The 18,942-nt window shown below is 35.2% G+C and overlaps 1 protein-coding gene across 2 annotated transcripts in view; it reads right to left on the bottom strand.

The window, feature by feature from the left end:
- Nucleotides 1–550: 550 nt before the first annotated feature.
- MAP9 (microtubule associated protein 9) overlaps nt 551–18,942 on the bottom strand; it is a 36,730-nt gene continuing 18,338 nt past the window's right edge. For both annotated transcript variants that reach the window (XM_044767066.2, XM_014843953.3), the window contains exons 7-14: nt 17,932–18,179; nt 15,761–15,831; nt 14,501–14,669; nt 13,653–13,742; nt 11,795–11,956; nt 11,523–11,668; nt 11,210–11,342; nt 551–4,897 (exon numbers count right to left, since the gene is read on the bottom strand). In XM_044767066.2, coding sequence (XP_044623001.2) covers nt 4,775–4,897; nt 11,210–11,342; nt 11,523–11,668; nt 11,795–11,956; nt 13,653–13,742; nt 14,501–14,669; nt 15,761–15,831; nt 17,932–18,179 — 1,142 coding nt within the window. In that variant the 3' untranslated portion in view covers nt 551–4,774. The remainder of the gene's footprint in view (nt 4,898–11,209; nt 11,343–11,522; nt 11,669–11,794; nt 11,957–13,652; nt 13,743–14,500; nt 14,670–15,760; nt 15,832–17,931; nt 18,180–18,942) is intronic.

The following is an 18,942-nucleotide window of genomic DNA, read 5'->3' on the forward strand; positions in this document are numbered from 1 at the left end:
TCTCATTTTTATTTTAAAGAATAAAAATATATATGTTTGAATATATGTATATACGCACGTTTGTATTCTATATATACATCATATACACATGTATGCACACACACATATAGGTAGCATGGGAGAGACAGAGACAGAGACACAGAGACAGAGAGACAGAGAGAAAAATAGAGGGAGACGGAGTGAACTGTATCTCTATCCTTTTCACTCCCAGCTGAATTTGAGCTTCAGGGAAACATGCACTGGAAACTAAAAACTGGAAGAGTACATAATACATTAACTGTGATTGTCTTTGGGAGATGACAGGGCAGGTAATTTTTGCTATTTGCATTTTCTAATTATTTGATTGTTATATAATTACATTACCTTTGTAATCTGTGTACTGTTCTAGGCAAAAAAAAGTTTTATATTTAAATTTTCAGTCATTTCTACTAAAAGGTATATCAACAAAATATGATTATTTCATCTTTAGCCTACAAATAAAATTCATACCACATTTCCTATCATTATGAAATGAAATTTTGGCAGTCAATAAATAACTTCACCCAATAAATCCTGAATGGTTCACTTTAATTAAGCATTACATGAAAATATGCTACTAAAAAGCAGACATTAAGTATATCTCCTTGAATAATTCTTAAAACATCCTAAATTCAATTCCACGAATTTAGTTCACACAAGTTCACATTATACAATTACATGTAACATATATGTTTCAAAATAATCGAATCACATGACATTTTAAAGTAAAAAGAATTCAGAGAAGTCTCCAGTTAAGCATTTACATAGCATTTACTATTTTGTCAACGTACCTAGGAAGCAGGAAAGCTTGTAACATCTTTGCTTTGTGTAGAATGGAAGCCTATGGGTTTAAATACTTTTTAATATAACACTTGAAATCAGAGCCAAGATTGAATCAGGGAAATTTGTTTCCTGTACTACTTTATTCTTGGAAACTATTTTGACTAACATGCAATTTCTCCCATTTTGTGAAATTCCTTTTTTCTACTGTATTTTAGCCCATGACTCAGGATTTAAGAAACTTGAATATTTCCCCACACCTTAAGTAGGAGAGTAGGTGCCCAACCAGCTTAGATCCGTGGACAGTTATGGAGAAGGCAGTGGGAGAATAAGGAAACGTCTGAGAGGATAAAAATTAGCTGAAGTCAATAATGACCACAGTTACAAGAGCCGGGTGAAAGTTTTATCAGATTATCACATTTGTGGATGGTGGGCAGAGCACAACGGGGATGCCCGATGCCTGAGTTCTCACTCTTGATTTCTGATGCTAAGTCGTGTCTGAGCTTGAGCAAGTCAAAGGCTTTGGAAATCAGTTTCTTCAACTAAAAACAGAGTTTGGGGCAGGTTTGTTAAATTATTAAAATTCCTTTCTGATGCAGCGTTCTATCACTTTGAGGTACATACAACTGCGAACAACTATCAGGTCCTGCTTTGGCAACAGTGAAAAATAGCAGATTAGCGCTATTTAAAACAATGAGTGAACTACTCACATTTTCAAATGTGATGCGATACAAACCACTGGAATGTTGTTATCCCTGAACATTTCTTATTTTCTTTCATTAAGAAAACTTCAACCTTCTTTTGATCTAAAATGCCACAGTTTCTTTTTATTTACGTAACACTACTATTTTCTTCGTTATTATGGAACTTAAATTCTGTATAAAATTAATTTTTTTAGTATTAATATTTAAATTTCTAGGGAAATTGTTCTTTTCAGTAATAAAATACTCATTAAATTACTATTTCCTTTACTTTGAAGTGTCAGCATTCTTCAAGTTCAATACAATTTACAAAACTAGAAGTTTAATCTGAAAATCTATAGGTTTTTAGTGTCCTCAATTTGAATTAAAATTCCCTCATACTATAAATTAATGACAACTTAAAGAACAAATGTCTATATTGATATTTCATACTTTTTAAGGAAATATGGGGAAATCATAGCCCTTAAACAGAGAAATAGATTCAGAGAATATTATCAGGCTTGATTCTCCCCTTTGGATCCCAGAAAGTGAACAGTACTGCATTGTCACCCAGCTCTCAAAACTCAGTTTCCCTGCCAAAGGGGAAGAGATTTCATTCAATTACATAATTAAAGCAGCACAGGTTGCTGTAAACAGGAAATAAAATATTACTTATCATAGTAAGACAAAAATCCTCATTTGAGGGAAATGACTTGTTGGGTCTTTGCAAACACCTCAAATTCCCTTTTCATCCTTTCTCACAAGCAATGCTAAGAAACGAGTGTTTAGACTTCTTTTCAGGAAGTCTCTAATACAGGCAACCTCTCTATTCTCTTCTGAGTGCTACAGCCCAGATGGGCCAGAAAAGCAGAGATTTCTTCTTGCATGCTAAAAATGTGTAACATCAAATAACCCCATCATCAACCCCATCTATGTTTACCTTTTTTTCACACACATGAAAATGGGGAAATGTAGGGCTTATGGTGGTAAATAAGTGCAAACAATGAACATTTATCAAGTCATTACTATGTGCCATATGCTTTACGTTAATTAGCTAATTTCACTCAATTCTCACAAGTAAGAAGTGATAACGGTAAGCCACTAAATACAATAATGTAGAAGAAAATGATCAGAAGTTTAGGTAAATATTTACTGTGAAATTTATGATCTTACATCCCTAAAAGTAGTAGTACTTTCTTCCATTTTTCCTTTTACTTCCCTGGAATTTGAAAATGTCTTTTTAGCTCTGAATAGCTAATTGGATACAATCAGCATTGCGCTTGGCACTAAGGGGGACACACGGATGAATAAGAGAGGCCCTAAATCCCTTGCTGATAATACGTATTGTTGGTAATAATTACAATTTCATGAAGTATTCTAGTGTCAGCAATATAGAAAGGCTTCTAGTTTCATTTATGAAATTTCTATTATTTATCTATAGCACTAAGGTGATCTTACAAAGTGATCCATGACATCTTTCTTGCATACGCACTACAGCAAGAAGGTTAAACTCAGTGTGAAACCTCCTGAGCGGCCATCTCAAAGCCTCTGTTTCATGACCTCCTGGGTTTTCTGACGTTCTAATACTGGATACAAACTGTATGACTAGCTCCTTAAATAGTATAAATTCTTTTTTCATCTTTTAGATCTCATAAGGTTCACCATCTCTAATAACAAAAGCTATTTCTTTTTTTTTTCTTTTTGGTGAGGAAGACTGTCACTGAGCTAACATCTGTGCCAATCTTCCTCTATTTTATGTGGGATGCCGCCACAGCATGGCTTGATGAGTGGTGCACAGGTCTGCACCCGAGATCTGAACCTGCGAACACCAGGTCGCTGACGTGGAGCATGAACTTAACCACTACGCCAGTGGGCTGGCCCCACAAATGGCTATCTCTTAAGGGACAGATAATCTCCAGATAGAAAACATGATTTTAGGATCTGGGAGGTAAAATATGTTTGTAAGGTTGATATAACACAGAAGTCTGGACAGAACTTACAATTCTCTGAGGCCACATGAGAACATGAAAATGCACATATGGATTCTGGAGGGAGATAGACTTAATCAGTTCTAATCTCGACTCAGTCACATGCTAAATATGTGGCAAGTTATTTGATTTCTCTGAGTCTCAGTATTTTTAACCACAAAATGAGGCTAATAACACCTACTCTGAATAGTTGTTGTAAAGACGAGAAATAACACTTGTAAAGATCCAGCAGAGAGGATACAAGAGATGCTTAATAGTGACTGTGTATTCTCATCCATCATTGCATTGCAGCATTGGTTAAAGTAACTGTTTTACTCCGAGAGCACATGTTTGGTCTGTGCTAAACTAGCTGACCAGTTCAAGTATGAGTCCCATTAATACAAGGACATGCAGAGATCAAACAAATAAATGAAGATTCTTTGGATAATGTCTACAAATCACCTTCCCATACAACTGTCTTCTAAATATAAGCTATAAGACTCTGGATTAATTAAGAAGACAAAAATTGCCTTTATCACCTATTTATGGCTTTAGTCTGCAAAATAATAATAGTGATAATGATCTTGACTAATGCGAAGTATATTACTATCATGAAAAGGATATCTTTTGGTATCACTGAAATAATAAAGTGAGACAGAATTTAGAAAGACAAATTTCAGAGGTCTGCTCATTATATAGTGCCTATGATTGTCACGTAAGCCTGGAACAGATAAAATACACTCATATATAAAATGTAAGGCAAATTCTTAAACAAAATGCCTCTACAATTAGAGTTCTACTGAACTACTGCCTCAATTGACCAAAATTCTATCTTTCACAGTGCAAATGCAACTGCTTTGAGCTAAAGATCTGTTTTAGGAGAAATATACATGCATACTCCCCAGCAACTATTCATTTTAAAACCTGAAGCTAGATGCATAATTACTCCCAAATTCAATTATTTCTATAATTATGGTACCTAGATGGTTTCCTTTTTATTATTGGGAATAAACATACTTAAATAACATGCACAGCTTAGTGAAAGTGATCATGGATCATCCAACTGTAAGAATTATCAGGACATGATAAAGGTTATATATTAACGGTAAGAGCAATCTGATTATTAGCTTTTCATTTGAGGCAGTTTATCTACAGTTCAAAAAATGCTTTCAGTGATTAAACTCCAAAGCATCTTTTTCACTGTGAGCAGAAGTAGTTGGCATTTAATTAAAATAGACTCCTCTAACGGTAAATAATTGAATGAATAGTTTTAAACCTATGGCTAAAATTGGCAAATTGATAAATAACTAAATGTAAGAATTGGAATTATCAAAACACTTTTGAGAACACAGTTCTGCTTGGAGGGCTCCACGGGGGAAGTGCCTCATTTTCAAGAAAGGAATGACGTTTCTTTTGTTTCCGTTCAATTCTTCCCTGCCTTTCCTTCTTTTCCTAAAGAGAAAAATAGAAAACTATAAATTTATATACATATATGAACATTACTTTCAAATTAAGTTGCATGCTGAAGAATAAAATAATCTATTAGAGGATATTTAAATGTCATTTCCTAGTTTAATTGGTTATAAAGGAACAGCAGCTAGGGAATATGGCTAATTACCAAGTATACTACCAACAGGTATTAATGCACCGCTTAATTTTGTCAATATTAAAAGTGATATTTTAAAATAATTATGTAAAATAGAAACAAAAGACCTATAATTCCACACTGCAACAAAAATAATTATTAGAAGTTAGTGAGAACGTTCTGAGAACACATTCTCAGAATTTACTGAACGCAAAGCTTGAACATGCCACAGCAGCACGGGATACTACAAATTCTTTTACAAATAGTTGAAAATTGAGCTTCCTGTTTCTTTGCTTATTATTGAGCTTGAGCACATTTTCATTACTTTAGCCTTTTTGTGAAGTTTTTGCTCAATTATTTGGCTCATCTAACTGTATGTGTATGAGTGCTTTTACTTTTTAGCAATTTGAGTATTTTCATACAATAAATATTATTTTTGCAGGAAACATTTTATCTATATTACTTTTAGCCCTTAATTTTAACAATAAAATGAAATATTTCAGCCTAGACAACTGTTCAAAGAGTAATGTAATGAAAACCTGTGCACCCGCTGTCTGACTTATGAAATAAAATATCGCCGACACTTTCGAAGCTCCGCGTCCACTCCCTCATCGCACCTTCCTCTCTCCACCCTACTGAGGTAGCCATTACTCTGAAGTTGATGCTTATCATTGCAGTGCATCTCTTAATACTTTAGCTACACATGTATTCATCCTCAAACCACAAATAATTTTGTTTTGCAGGTTTTCAGAATTCGTACTAAAATGTATCATGCTATATATTCCTTGTAACGTTTGTCATCATCATATTTCTAACATCCATCTATATGGATCTGTAGCTCTAGCTTACTGATGTACTGAATTCCAGCATATCAACATACCACAATTTATTAATCTTTTTTTTTTGTTGAAGACCTGATATTCACATTTTTTTCCCCACACAAAGACAATGTCGCTATAAACATCCCTGTGTGACTCCTTGTGCTTAAAGGCCAAGATTTTCCCTTCATGTACATGCCTAGGAGTGAAATTCCCGGTTTGTAGGGTATGCATATGTTCAACGTCGCTGGACAATGATGATTTATTCTCCAAAGAGGCCACAGGAATTCACCCTTCAACCACCGCCTACACTGACTTTTTATTTTGCTATATGAGTGATTTTAAATTCAATATCTATTCATCTTTTCCTTTATTTCTTATAGCACTTCTAGGTTAGAATAGCATCTCATCCTCATGAGATTTGATAAATATTAAGTTTAATATTTTCGTTTGGTTCTTCCATTGCTTGGCATTTTATATTTAATGCTTTAATTTTTCTGGAGTTTCTATAGCTGAGGGTAATTCTTTGAGGTGATTTTATGTCCTAATGTCACACAAATAATCCCAACTGTTATTTCCTTGCACCCATTAATTTGTGTTACTTTATTATATAACACATCCTTACTTGTAATTGGTCCCGAGGTGTCCTGTGGGTCTATTATTCTACTGATACTATACTGTTTCAATTTCTGTTTACTCATCCGTCTGTTATGAGCTGAGATCCCACTCTGGGTCCAGCAGCATAGTGGGCGCCACGCATAAGGTGATTATAAAACCCAAACACACTGATACAGTCCCTGTCCCTTAGGGAACTTTCAAAATGGACAGTTGATAAAAAAGTAAATAAATAACAGATAATTTTAAATTGTGTGAATCGCTATGAAACATATAAACAAACTGTTGTGATTGATAACGAATAAAAGGGAGTACTTACTTTCAAAGAAAAGTGGACTCAGGGAAAGCCACTTTAAAGTGAGACATGATGGGTAAGAGAAGCCCCTCATGATATGCACTGAGGAGAGAGCATTTCAAGCAGAGAGAACAGTGTGGAGGGCTCTGACAAGTGGAAAAATCTTGGGATGTGAGAGGAAACAAGAGTGTCAGTGTGACTATAATCTGGTGGGAGATGGAAGAGGAGTACCACGGGAGACCAAAACGGTAGATGAGTAAGATTATATGGAGCCTTGCAGGCCACGGCAACATTTAGAACACAGGTAAAAGAAGAGACGTCGACAAGTGATTCAGAGAAGGAAGGGAGAGGGGTGAGAGAGAGGCTGCGGGAATATGACAGCCAGAGGAAAAACAGTTGCAAGCAGAAGGGAGTCAACTGTGCAGAATGCTCAGAAGTCGAGAAAAAGAGTAGAAAAGAATACATTTGATTGGCTAGAAGCCCTGACAAAACCATAACTTTCAAAGTATAGTTCTGGGAAAGAGACAAGACTGTAGTGCGTTGAGGATGAAAAGGATATGGAGAACCAAGAAAGTATAAGCAAAACTTTCTAGTTTAGCTATAAAAAGAGCTGCAAAATGTGAGACCATATCTGGAGGGAAAGAAGGAATTGAGAGGGGTTATTTTTATTTAAGATAACGTATCCTGGGACGTGATGGGAATAATGCAGGAGGGTAGAAGAATTCTGATTCACAGAGTGTGAGATGGTTAAGTTCATATTTTATTGTTTGATAGGAACAGTCTTGCTTCATATTATTTTGAAAATATTATCTTCCAAATTCTGACACTTTTATTATACCAGGTGAATTTCAAACCATTTTCTTCCCCTGTACATACTCCCTTCAAAGAAATGAGTATCTGAGGACTCATATGAAATCTGAACGTTAATCTAGAGTACTTGAAACTTTAATAGCATTTGGCCTTTCCATCCTGCAGCTTGGATTATCTCTTCATTTCTTTAAGTCTCTGCTAAAACGATAGAGTGGTGTGGTTACCTCGTATTGGTGATTTCCTCATAATCCTCAAAGAGCAGCAGTATCAGGAAATCTTGGACAGCCCTGCCTCTGCAGGCTGGATGACTTGGGAGGGGTGGTATTCTGGTAAATTATTAGGTGGCTGTGCTTCTTTCATCAGTACATATACAGCATTGATCAATGTCACAAGGAGACTTTGACAATGCAAGGTTTCCATTAGCATACAATGCTTCACATACAACAAAAGGAGTGAAGAGAAGTATGAGATTTTTTTTCTGTCTTAACATTTTGCTCCGTGTCATGAGAATGTTTGCATGGTTGCTACTCTTACAAAGCAAAGAGGGGGCCTCCTTTCAAATTTCCTAATTGAGGAAATAAGAGCTGTAATTGGATCATTGTCCATCATTTTAGTATTTGAGACAGAGGCAGACTCTCTAGCTAGGTGGGGGAAAAGCACTGACCAGGCTGTGTCCACAGAAACTAACTGAACACACCTCTTTCTGTCCATTCCATTTAACATGGGGAAAGGAACTCAAAAACAAGTTTGATCTTACAAGCAGGTGCTAAAAAAGGACACGAAACAAACAATTAATTATCAACCTTAATATCAATTAACATGGATTAATAATGTTATTTGGGGTAAGAATTAAAAGAAACTTGTTGAAAAGTCCTTCTGACTGTTCTCTGTTGGGAACAGAACCTTTTTTTTAATTTTTTTATTTTTTAAGATTTTATTTTTTTCCTTTTTCTCCCCAAAGCCCCCCAGTATATAGTTGTATATTCTTCGTTGTGGGTCCTTCTAGTTGTGGCATGTGGGACGCTGCCTCAGCGTGGTCTGACGAGCAGTGCCGTGTCCGCGCCCAGGACTCGAACCAACGAAACACTGGGCCGCCTGCAGCGGAGCGCACGAACTTAACCACTCGGCCACGGGGCCAGCCCCAGGGATAGAACATTTTACTTATTTTCTTATTAAAGCTAACTCTGAATTACTCCGGGAACCAGCACGAAGAAGAGACTCTTACTGATCTTTGGCTACAACTTTCCCCCAAATCAATGACTCATCAAATGCTCACTACACAGGCTAGGTTGTCCACCAAAATTTTGAGATATTAGTTTACATGAAAATTGAAGTCATTAGACTTTCTTACAGGGGTATTTTTCCATCCTATCTGTAAACGAATTCCAACAAGAAATTGGTAAAAGGGAAGTAGACCTGTAACACGTTGCATATGGATGCTTTTATAGGTAGCACTATATTTGTAGAGGTGATACTCCATATTGAAACAAGCTATTTTCGTCTTATGTCTGACAAATTTTTGTTCTCCAGAAGATTGCTTAGAATGAAAAAGTGACTAAACACTATAATAAAACATAATGTACCTAACTGTCACTTAGTCATTAAGGAAATTCTATTCCATTTTTAAGAGTATGTGAAATTAAAACTGAAAACTTAAACATTTACATTTAATTACTCTAAGTGATGCTAGCAGAGTCAGTACACGTCTCCTTAATATTAGAAGACTTCATTTTTCTTAGAACAAAGTATTATCTAAGAGCTTAATCTAAGGAAATCATCATGAAATACTACTTTCCTCATTTGGATCCCCTTATTTTATTACTATTTTTCTGCATGGAATTAGCATATGGCAGCAGCAAAGTCAACACATAAACAACAATAAATTCTGTTGGTAATTTTATTAGGATTACATTAAATTTTTAAATTACTTCAGGGAGAATTGACATCTTTATAGCACCATTATAAGATCGAGTGTTTTATCCAAGAGCGGTTTTGATCCATTTTTCTCAAGTCTTCATTTGTGTCCTTCAGGGGTGTTCTATACTTTTCTTCATATTGGTCTTGCACATTTCTTAAGTTTATTCCTAAGTCTTTCATCTTTTTATCCTACCTTTAAATAGCCTGTTTTGGGTCCCATATATATGCCTCTCTAGCTACTGTTGATTCTAAAGTTTATGTGAAAAAGTAAACAGTAATAGTCAGAAATACTTTGAAAGAAGAGCTATGAAGGAAGATTAACTCAAACAGATATGAAGACATATCACGAAACAGCATGGTACTGGAACATGTACAATGAGACTGATCAATGGAACAGAAAGTCAAGAAGCAGACCCCAAAATCTGGGAATGTATATATAATAAAGGCAGTACCTGAAATCAGTGGGGAAAAGATGAGCTACTTTATAAAAGATGTATTTGGAAAAAATAAAGTTGGAACCGTATTTCCCACCATACATCAGGATAAATTCTAAGTAGATCAAATGTTAAGATATTAAAACCATAAAGTTACTAGAAGAAAAATGGGAGGACATCGTTTAACCTCAAGTTATGGAGAAGGTTTTTTCAACTATGCCTGAAAGTCAGAACCCAAGACTGATAAATTTGACATCATAAAATAAAATAAAACTCTTCATGGCATAAAACACTATACGCAAAGCTGAGAGACCAACAAAACAATGGGAAAAAAATTTGTAGCCCATATCAGAAAAGATAGGCTAATTTCCCTAGTACATAAACAAGCTTCTAAACATCAGTAAGAAAAAAACCAATAGAAAAATGTGCAAATTCCATGAATTGACAGCTTAAAGGAAAAAAAAAATAACTCTTATACAAATGAAAAGATGCTCAACCTCGATCCTAAGAAGAGAAATGCAACTACAAATATCCTGGATAGTATTTTTTAACTAGCAGATTGGCATGAATTCAAAAAGTGTTTGATAAATCCTATTGGAAAGAAACCCCAATGGATCCTAAACCCTGTGGAGAAATTTTACACTTTTGACTGCTGAAACCTGTGATATGTTAACTGCAGTATTTTGCTTGACATCAATGAAAAGTATACATATAAGTACTCTGAAACAAACAAAAAAACATAAAAAAACAAAAAGTCCAGCTAGATATTTTCCTTGCAAACTTCATACTTGCCTTCTTTCATTAAAAAGCACCTAAACAAGACCTTCTCCTTGAGGTCATCAGAAAGATCAAAAGAGAATAAAAAGTGAATAACTTTCTTACCATTAAATTCAGTGTTAGTGTGTGTCGTGACCAAGTTCCACCGAAAATGATCTGGTGGAATGAATCTGTGACAGTGGTGCAGTTATCAGCTTTCTATGATTTTTAGATATGAGAATTGTTAAGAGGAAGAACGGACATGACAGGTAAGTGACTAAATGTGGGGATGCAGGTGAGGAAGAATATTATGACTGAAGTTTTAAGCCTGAGTGCTTTCAGGAATAGTAGAAGCATTAATAGAAATGATGAAAGTAAAGAAAATATGATATATGTAGGAAGGACGAATTCAACAAGACAGCTTCCAGGTAGAAATGGACAGTAGGCTAGGACAAATAGAATTGGAATTAGGGACAGAAAAATCCCCCAAAAATACATTAAAAAGACACAAGTGTGTTAACAAATAATACCTACCAGCCATTTTTCATATTCATCAATAGCTTGTTTATCTTTATCTTTTTTCTCGGCTCTTTTCAGTTCTTCCTTTCTTTTCTCATTTATTTTCTCCTTTTCTTTTTCTTTGAAAAAAGCTTCCTTTTTTTCATTCCTATGTAGGATAGTACAAAAAACTGGGAAGTTAAAGGAGAATTTATAATACAGATTCCCTAATATATCTTTGCAATAACAAGATTGAGAAGCATTAGTAAATTTCAAGTAAATAAATATTATAAAAGCCTAAAGTGTTGTTAATTTTAAATCTTTCAAAATATTCCCTATTTTGGAGTACCATTTTTCAACAGCAGTTAAGTTATCTTTCCTTTTCTCAGCAACAGTTTCTTCTTCTTTCTGTTTCTTTGCTCTTTCATATTCTTTCTCCTTTTTATTTTTCTCTTTAAGGTATTCCATCTTTTTCTCTTTCCATCTTTCGAAAGCCTGAAAAAGTTCAGAATGATTTTCTTATTTACTGTGAACATTACAAAATAAGTGAAAACACAGTCACTAATTGAGATTCCAAGTATTTAAAAATAATTAAGAAAGACATTCAAAGCTGTTGAATACTTGTAGGGCTTCTCCTCTTCTCACTGCATTTTCTTCTTCAGTTTTCTTCTTGTTTTTTTCCTCAAGCCTTTTTTTTGCAGCTATTTTCTTTGCTTCCTTTTCTTTCATAGCCTTCCAGGCCTCAAATGACGCTAATGCTTCTTCTCTCTTAGCAGCTCTTTTCTATTTTGGAAAAGTAATAAACAGATATATGTATTATAAATAGCTAGACAAATATAGATAGATATCGATATACACCTATGTATTTATCTTTAATTCTCTTGAGACTCATCATATATAGAAATGAGGTTTCAAGGCAGATAATTTATTTAGAATGGTTTAGACCAGTTAATTTATAAAAAATGTTATCTGAATTATTCATTGCCATTTTCAAATGTCCTTTTCTGAAAGCACTTACTAGATATTGATATACTACTATCCATGGGAAGAAAGTCAACTTTCTTTTTGGAAATGTACTAAACAAATGTTAGCAAAATACACTGTAATAGGCTAAGCGGTACTGTAAAATGTTCATAATAAACTATTTCAGTAAAGGAAAAACGTGAGGAAAGTTACAGGCCTATAAAGTATGTCAGAGGAAGGTAAATTGACCAAGTCCCTCAGTAAGTCGTAGCTCTTTGCATTGAACCTGAGTTTTCTTGGCCATCAAAGCATGAAATTCTTACCAAACACATCCCAAATGTTGAAAAGGTGTGCCAGACTGGAAAATATGTAGGTGAGGGTGAGTATGTTATTACTTTACTTACTTCAATCTAATCCCATAATATCCTATGTTTGCTTTACAATATTACTTAACGTTAAATATTACAAAGCCTTATTATGGAGATACATAATTTAGAAGTAAAAATACTGCCTCCCTCACTGAGTGGTGGCGATCAGAGGGAAGGAGTCTGGCCCTGACCACAGCAGTATAACGCTGCAACACAGCCACAGGTGCACAGGCACTCCCCCTAGGGCGGCTCCATACAGTGCCACGCATTTGGGAAATATGTTTCATTCTAAATCAATTTCAGTACTGAACAGCACAAGAAGGCTTTTTTTCAGATGATTTAGGGGAAGATGAAGAGGCTAACAGGCGGGAGTTAAAGGCAGAGACTGAAAGTTCAGGAGGGACTAAAACAAGAGTCAGGCATCAGGAAGGATATGGGTCCAGAGCTCAGGTAGGGGCTGGTCTTGAAGATACACATAAAATTCAAGATGGGAAAGAGGAAAACTGAAGGTTAATGTCTGATGACCCTTTATATTCTTGGCTAAGTTGTAAGACTGAAGTCAGTTTTTAAAAGTGGAGTAAGTAGGTGGTTACAAGCAATAATGAGTTCATACTCAGTAGTGCCAAAGCTATTCCACACATATAAAAAATAAAAATATCTGTGAGTCTGTGTTTCCACGTACAACAGGTATAATATATTCATATCAAAGTAAAATTGTTTAAAGCACCAGAGAAGTAAAAATAAGAAATCAATTCTTTTATATACAAATTACTTTGCCATTTAAAAAACAGTTAATTTATGGGGCTAGCCCTGAGGCGTAGTGGTTAAGTTTGCGTACTCTGCTTCGGCAGCCCGGGGTTCGCAGGTTCAGATCCTGGGTGCAGATCTAGCACCACTGGTGAAGCTATGCTGTGGCGGCATCCCACATAAAACAGAGGAAGACTGGCACAGATGTTAGGTCAGCGACAATCTTCCTCAAGTAAAAAGAAGATGGGCAACAGATGTGTTAGCTCTGGGCCAATCTTCCTCATAGACAAAAACACAGGAAAAATTTTAAAAACACAGCTGATTTAGAAATGTTAAATATTCAGAGATATTTTATTGACATAAAAATCCAGAATATTTTTCTCTTCTATATTTCAGAATACCTGTTCATTTTGGATCCTTAAATTTTCACTTTCAATCCTTTTAATTCTGTGCATTTCATGTAAATACACATTTTTCTTTTCTAACCACTCCTGTAAGAACAAGAAAAAGGCCATGTGATATTCAAAGTTTCCCAAATGTTAGAATTCTTATCTATGTTTGAAATATTTGATTAAAACTTTAAAGAAGCAAAACACAAAATTTATAAATTCTATATACATTAGTATCATTTTTATTTTTCTGATAATATCCTAAAATATAAAGAGTACTAATTAAGAAAATCATAAGCATGCTTTCTTAGTATTAACATACTTCAAAAATTGAATATAATAGCTATACATATTAACATTTTTCTCTGAAATTAGATGTACAGTTTTCTAAAGTGTACTATTCTGTATAGTAATACCAAAAAAAGACCGTTTTTGGAATTGTAAAAAAATTAGTAATACCTTTTCCTGTGTAAGCCTAATTCAAATACAAAGTATCAAATTTTAAACATTTTAAGTTTAAAACATTTTAAAATTCTTTTTGCTCATAACAATATCAACTATAAGGATAAAAAGTATAGAAGCATATACAGACTTTGATATATTTTCTTTTGCTAGATTTTTATAAATTGCCATGGCATCTTCTCTTTAAGGAAAAAACAACTATGATAAGTTAAACAAAGCCTGGAAGAAAACGATTTAGTAAAAAAAGCTCTGGATTGCTCATAAAGGAAAATCTTTCCCAATAAATTAAGTATTAAATCATCATCTCTGATGGGCCATTTTATTCCTTGATGAGCAGGTAACATTATGCAAGTGATTAATTCCTCTTATTTTTCAACTTGTAATATTTTCCTTTTTACCTGATAAACAGCTGCCCTTATGTTATCTGCTCTGTCAGGTTCCATGTTCTGTTTCTGTGAGAGCTTCTGGTCCAAGACTTTCAAAGTCCCTAGATAGTGAGAAGAGGTAGTTGTCGATGGAGATTTCTTTACAGAACTAGATTTCTTCAAAAACTCAGAGGTCATTAATCTGAAAAGACCCAAACGAATCAAGATAAAATATTACAATTGCACTCAGTAGAAGAAAGATTCATCAGAATTTGTAACTACTACTTTTGAAAACTACATGATAATTTAATAAATTATAATTACTTTGAAAATGATACGTGGTCTTTTCTCAGTACTCAAAGAGCCCTATTCAATATAATTTAAATTTTATAACTAAGTTATATAGCTCCAAAGTGATTGCTGTTTTAGGTGTTTGTAATTAGAACATTTAGAAGAAACATGGACTGTATCTCAAGTTACATGGAAAACAATATTAATAAAGTAGGTTTTAATAGTTTCTTGTATTATTTTGTTACATAAACCCTTCTAAACATCAAGTTAGATAGCATGCTCTATTCCAGGGGTTGGTGGGAAAATCTGGCCCACCGTCTGATGGGCAAGTAAACATGACCGCAGCACGGCTACCTTCATCCATCTATGTGCCGCCTATGACCGCTTTCCTGCTACAGCAGCAGAAGTGAGCAGTTCCAACAGAGACTGTGCGGCCCACAAAGCCTCACATGCATACTCACTGGCCGTTTACAGAAAAAGCTTGCTGAGCCTGGCTGTATTTGATTAATGAGCATTTGATTAATGATAATGTAAAAGATTCGGAAGGTTGTAATTAGCATGGACGAGTTAGGCATTCATTATCGTCAGTGTCAATGAAGCTATACAGATTCTCATCATTTTAATAAACCAATTTAGTCCATAGAACCTCAAGGCTTTAAGAACAACTTTTCATTGTTAGACAGAGACACTTAATAGAGAAGGATAATGCTGGATGTCAGCTGCATTGCCGTTTGATGTCTACCATGTCAGGAAAAACTGGAGAAAGAAATTCTATCCTGGGAGCAAAGCAGAGTATGGAGAATCCTTAATCAATTCCTTTTTATAAAAGAATACAATCAACTGAGGGTTTTTATCATGAAGTAACTACGCCACTCGGCTCATGAGATGGAAATTAAGAGAAAATAAGTAACAGCAAATGAAATCTACTTTATGGAAGTTATATTAAAACAAGCTTTGTTAGAATGTAAACCCATAAGTGAAAGATATTGATAACATTATTACCTGCCAGAGGCACTGGATGCTCTATTATTTGTTGACTTTTTATTCTTCATATTCCTATCTTCTATTGTTTTCTATTAAACAGAAAAATTCATAGATGGATTGATTACAAACCAGAGCTATCACACTTAGGCTTGGGGGCCAAACTGCCAGTAAATCAGTATTTTTTAAGCATCTACTACGTGTCAAGTACTGTAGGCAGTGGGAACAAATAAGTGAATAAACTGCCCTCAGGATATGACATTTCAGAGAGGGCTGACTGACAATGAACACACAAACAAACGTGACTCATGAAGGAGATAAACCAGGGTCCAGTGACGAGAGTGACTGGAGTGAGCTGGGGGCTCCTTTAGTGAAGGCTCAGGGGAGGCGACCCTGAGGGCTGACCTCAGAGCCAACAACACGATGATGGGTGGAGAGGGGCTGCGTGGGCTGCTGTGGAAAAAAAGAGTAAGTGCTGAGAGCCTGAGAGGGGCGAGCTTGACCTTTGTGAGAACCAGGGAAAGGTGAAGGATGCTGAAGCACAGTGCATGGCGGGGAGAGGAGGAATACACGGTCGGGAAGTGGTCTTTAGGAAGCAGTAAGGAGTTTGGATTTTATTCTCATGATGAAAATCCAACAGAGACCATAGCAGGGGAATGATTAGATTCCAACTTAAGAAAGATCACTCAGTAGAGAGTAAGAATAAAGCCAAGGATCCAGTTAAAAGAAATACGTTATGATTTTATATAAATTACATATAAATACATAAATTGTTATATACAAATTGTTCTAATTTAGAATTACCTCTACTAGACATTTCCAAGATCCTGTCTGTAAACTCCAGAATACTCTTCTTCCTTCTAAGGAATAACTTTTCTACTTTACACAGATAGATGCGTGTTAGATTAAAGTGACAGCACGGACGTAGACACATCCCTAATATGAAATTAGTGGGCTTTTTCTAAGCAAAACAGAAAGGACAATATACCTGGAATATGGTTTAATGAACCAACTCCATTAATTTTAATAAAAAGCTAATATTCTGTATTATAAAAGTCCCATTCAACCACAAGTTTTCAGCTATTATTATCGTCCTCCCCAAATACAAATATACACATAATCACCAGCTAACTGAGCTAGAAGAGATAAAGACTAAATTCAGGAGAAAGAAAGACTAAAAATGCTATGCTATAATTTTTTTTTTTGGTGAGGAAAATTGGCCCTGAGCTAACATCTATTGCCAATCTTCTTTCTTCTTTTTGCTTGAGGAAGATTGTTGCTGAGCTAACATCTGTGCCAATCTTGCTCTATTTTGTATGTGGGACACCACCAAAGCATGGCTTGATGAGTTGTGTGTAGGGCCGTGCCTGGGATCCAAACCCGTAAGCCCCATGCCACTGAACTTAACCACTATGCCACTAGTTGGCTCTAAAATTTAAAAGCATAGTGCTCAGGTGCAGTTTAGCATAGGGACAAGTAATCCTATACACCGCAAGTCTGGTTCTCAAGATCCATAATGTTCCTGATAATACCCTGTCCCTCCACTTAAATAAGCATGGATGTTGATAAACATTTCTTAAAGATTTTCATTAAAATTTTTTAAATGTTTAAAGATGATATCCAAAGGAATAACAAACTAATTCAGAACCTTAGAAATTGTTCCAGATAGCTTATTTTTATAACATGAAGACCCATAGAAACCTACACACTTATGGGTATGTATTTCTGAAATACTTAAAAGTATGTTATGGGGGTCAGTCCCATGGCCTAGTGGTTAAGTTTGGCGTGCTCTGCTTCGGCAGCCCAGGTTCAGTTTCTGGGTGTGAATCCACACCACTTATCGGTGGCCATGCTGTGGTGGCGTCCCACATACAAAACTGAGGAAGTTTGGCACAGATGTTGGCTCAGGGTGAATCTTCTTCAGCAAAAGCAATAAAAATAAAAGTATATTATGATCATATACCTCAGACAATTTTTAATGAAAACATTGAGTTTTATTGTATTCACTGCAAACCTTCCCTGAAGTTAAAATTCTATTGAATTAAATAATAGCCATTTGACAATATAATACCACCATCAAAAGATTAGTTTCCACAGGTAATTCAGAAGTACATAACTTGGAAGATAAAATATTTAGTGTTCTATTTTGAGTTTTAAGCTGGAGTATAAAAGGTGTAATTTGATAGAAATACCTTTGCAGATTCAGTTGCATTGGGAGATATTAAGATACTCTGAGATTTCAGTAGTGGTGGATTAACTGTTAAGTCATCATTCATAATCAACTCGGTTTTCTCCTTTTCTTCTTCAAGGTCATCAGTAGTTACTTGACTTTCCTTGGATTTTTCAAGTGCAGTAGTAGCAAAGTCAATCAAAGATGAATTCTCTTCATTTTCATTTGGTTTCAAAGAATTATAGTTTTCAGTGAATTCTTCATTCTGATCTATTTTGAGACAGAGTAACAGTACTAAAAGTCCCTTCTGAATTAAGAAGGTGGATAATAGATCATTTTCTTTCCACTAAATGAAGACTGTCTATAATCCTTTTTTTCTTGCAAAACAAAATATGAAGAAAACTATCATATTCAACTTGAATAAACTTTTTCCAAAGTGATCTATAAAAGAAAAAATAGCTACTCAATCTATTAAAGCATTTGAGATACCTAATACTTAAAAACAAATAACATATTAGTTGACAGAATGAAATAACTACCCTAAAATAAAGACACACCAAAAGAGCTTGTTGACGTATTATCGAAGTAAGCGACATGGCAAAAGGTTCTATTTGAAAGCCTGTGCTTCTCAGCTGGAACAAGAGGCTGTGTAAGCAGGATGCACACATCTCTATGCTACTACAGTTTCTGGCAGTGCAGTTATAAAATTGTATGGATGCAGAGAGAATCAAGAATTCGTGCAATTTTAGAAGAGTCCACCACCCAGAGAATAAACCATCCTCTAGTTGGCTGTATTCCCACTAAGACGCAGTGCTGCCTCTGATCCCACAAGGGGCACTGAAGGCAGGCCAACTACACACCTTCTCAGTGCTTCAAGGATAGGCTCAGGTTCTGGCAGGAGAGGATTCAGTTTTGCTTTTACAGAACTTCTAATTCTGCTTCTAATATTCTGTTTCTTATATTCTGCTTCTCCCACACTTCAGAAGGCTCGACAGAAATAAACCAGTGCTTTCCGTGTTGATCACCAAGTTTC

This window comes from Equus asinus, chromosome 3 (genome assembly GCF_041296235.1).
Source record: "Equus asinus isolate D_3611 breed Donkey chromosome 3, EquAss-T2T_v2, whole genome shotgun sequence".
In the NCBI taxonomy this organism is placed as follows: domain Eukaryota; kingdom Metazoa; phylum Chordata; class Mammalia; order Perissodactyla; family Equidae; genus Equus; species Equus asinus.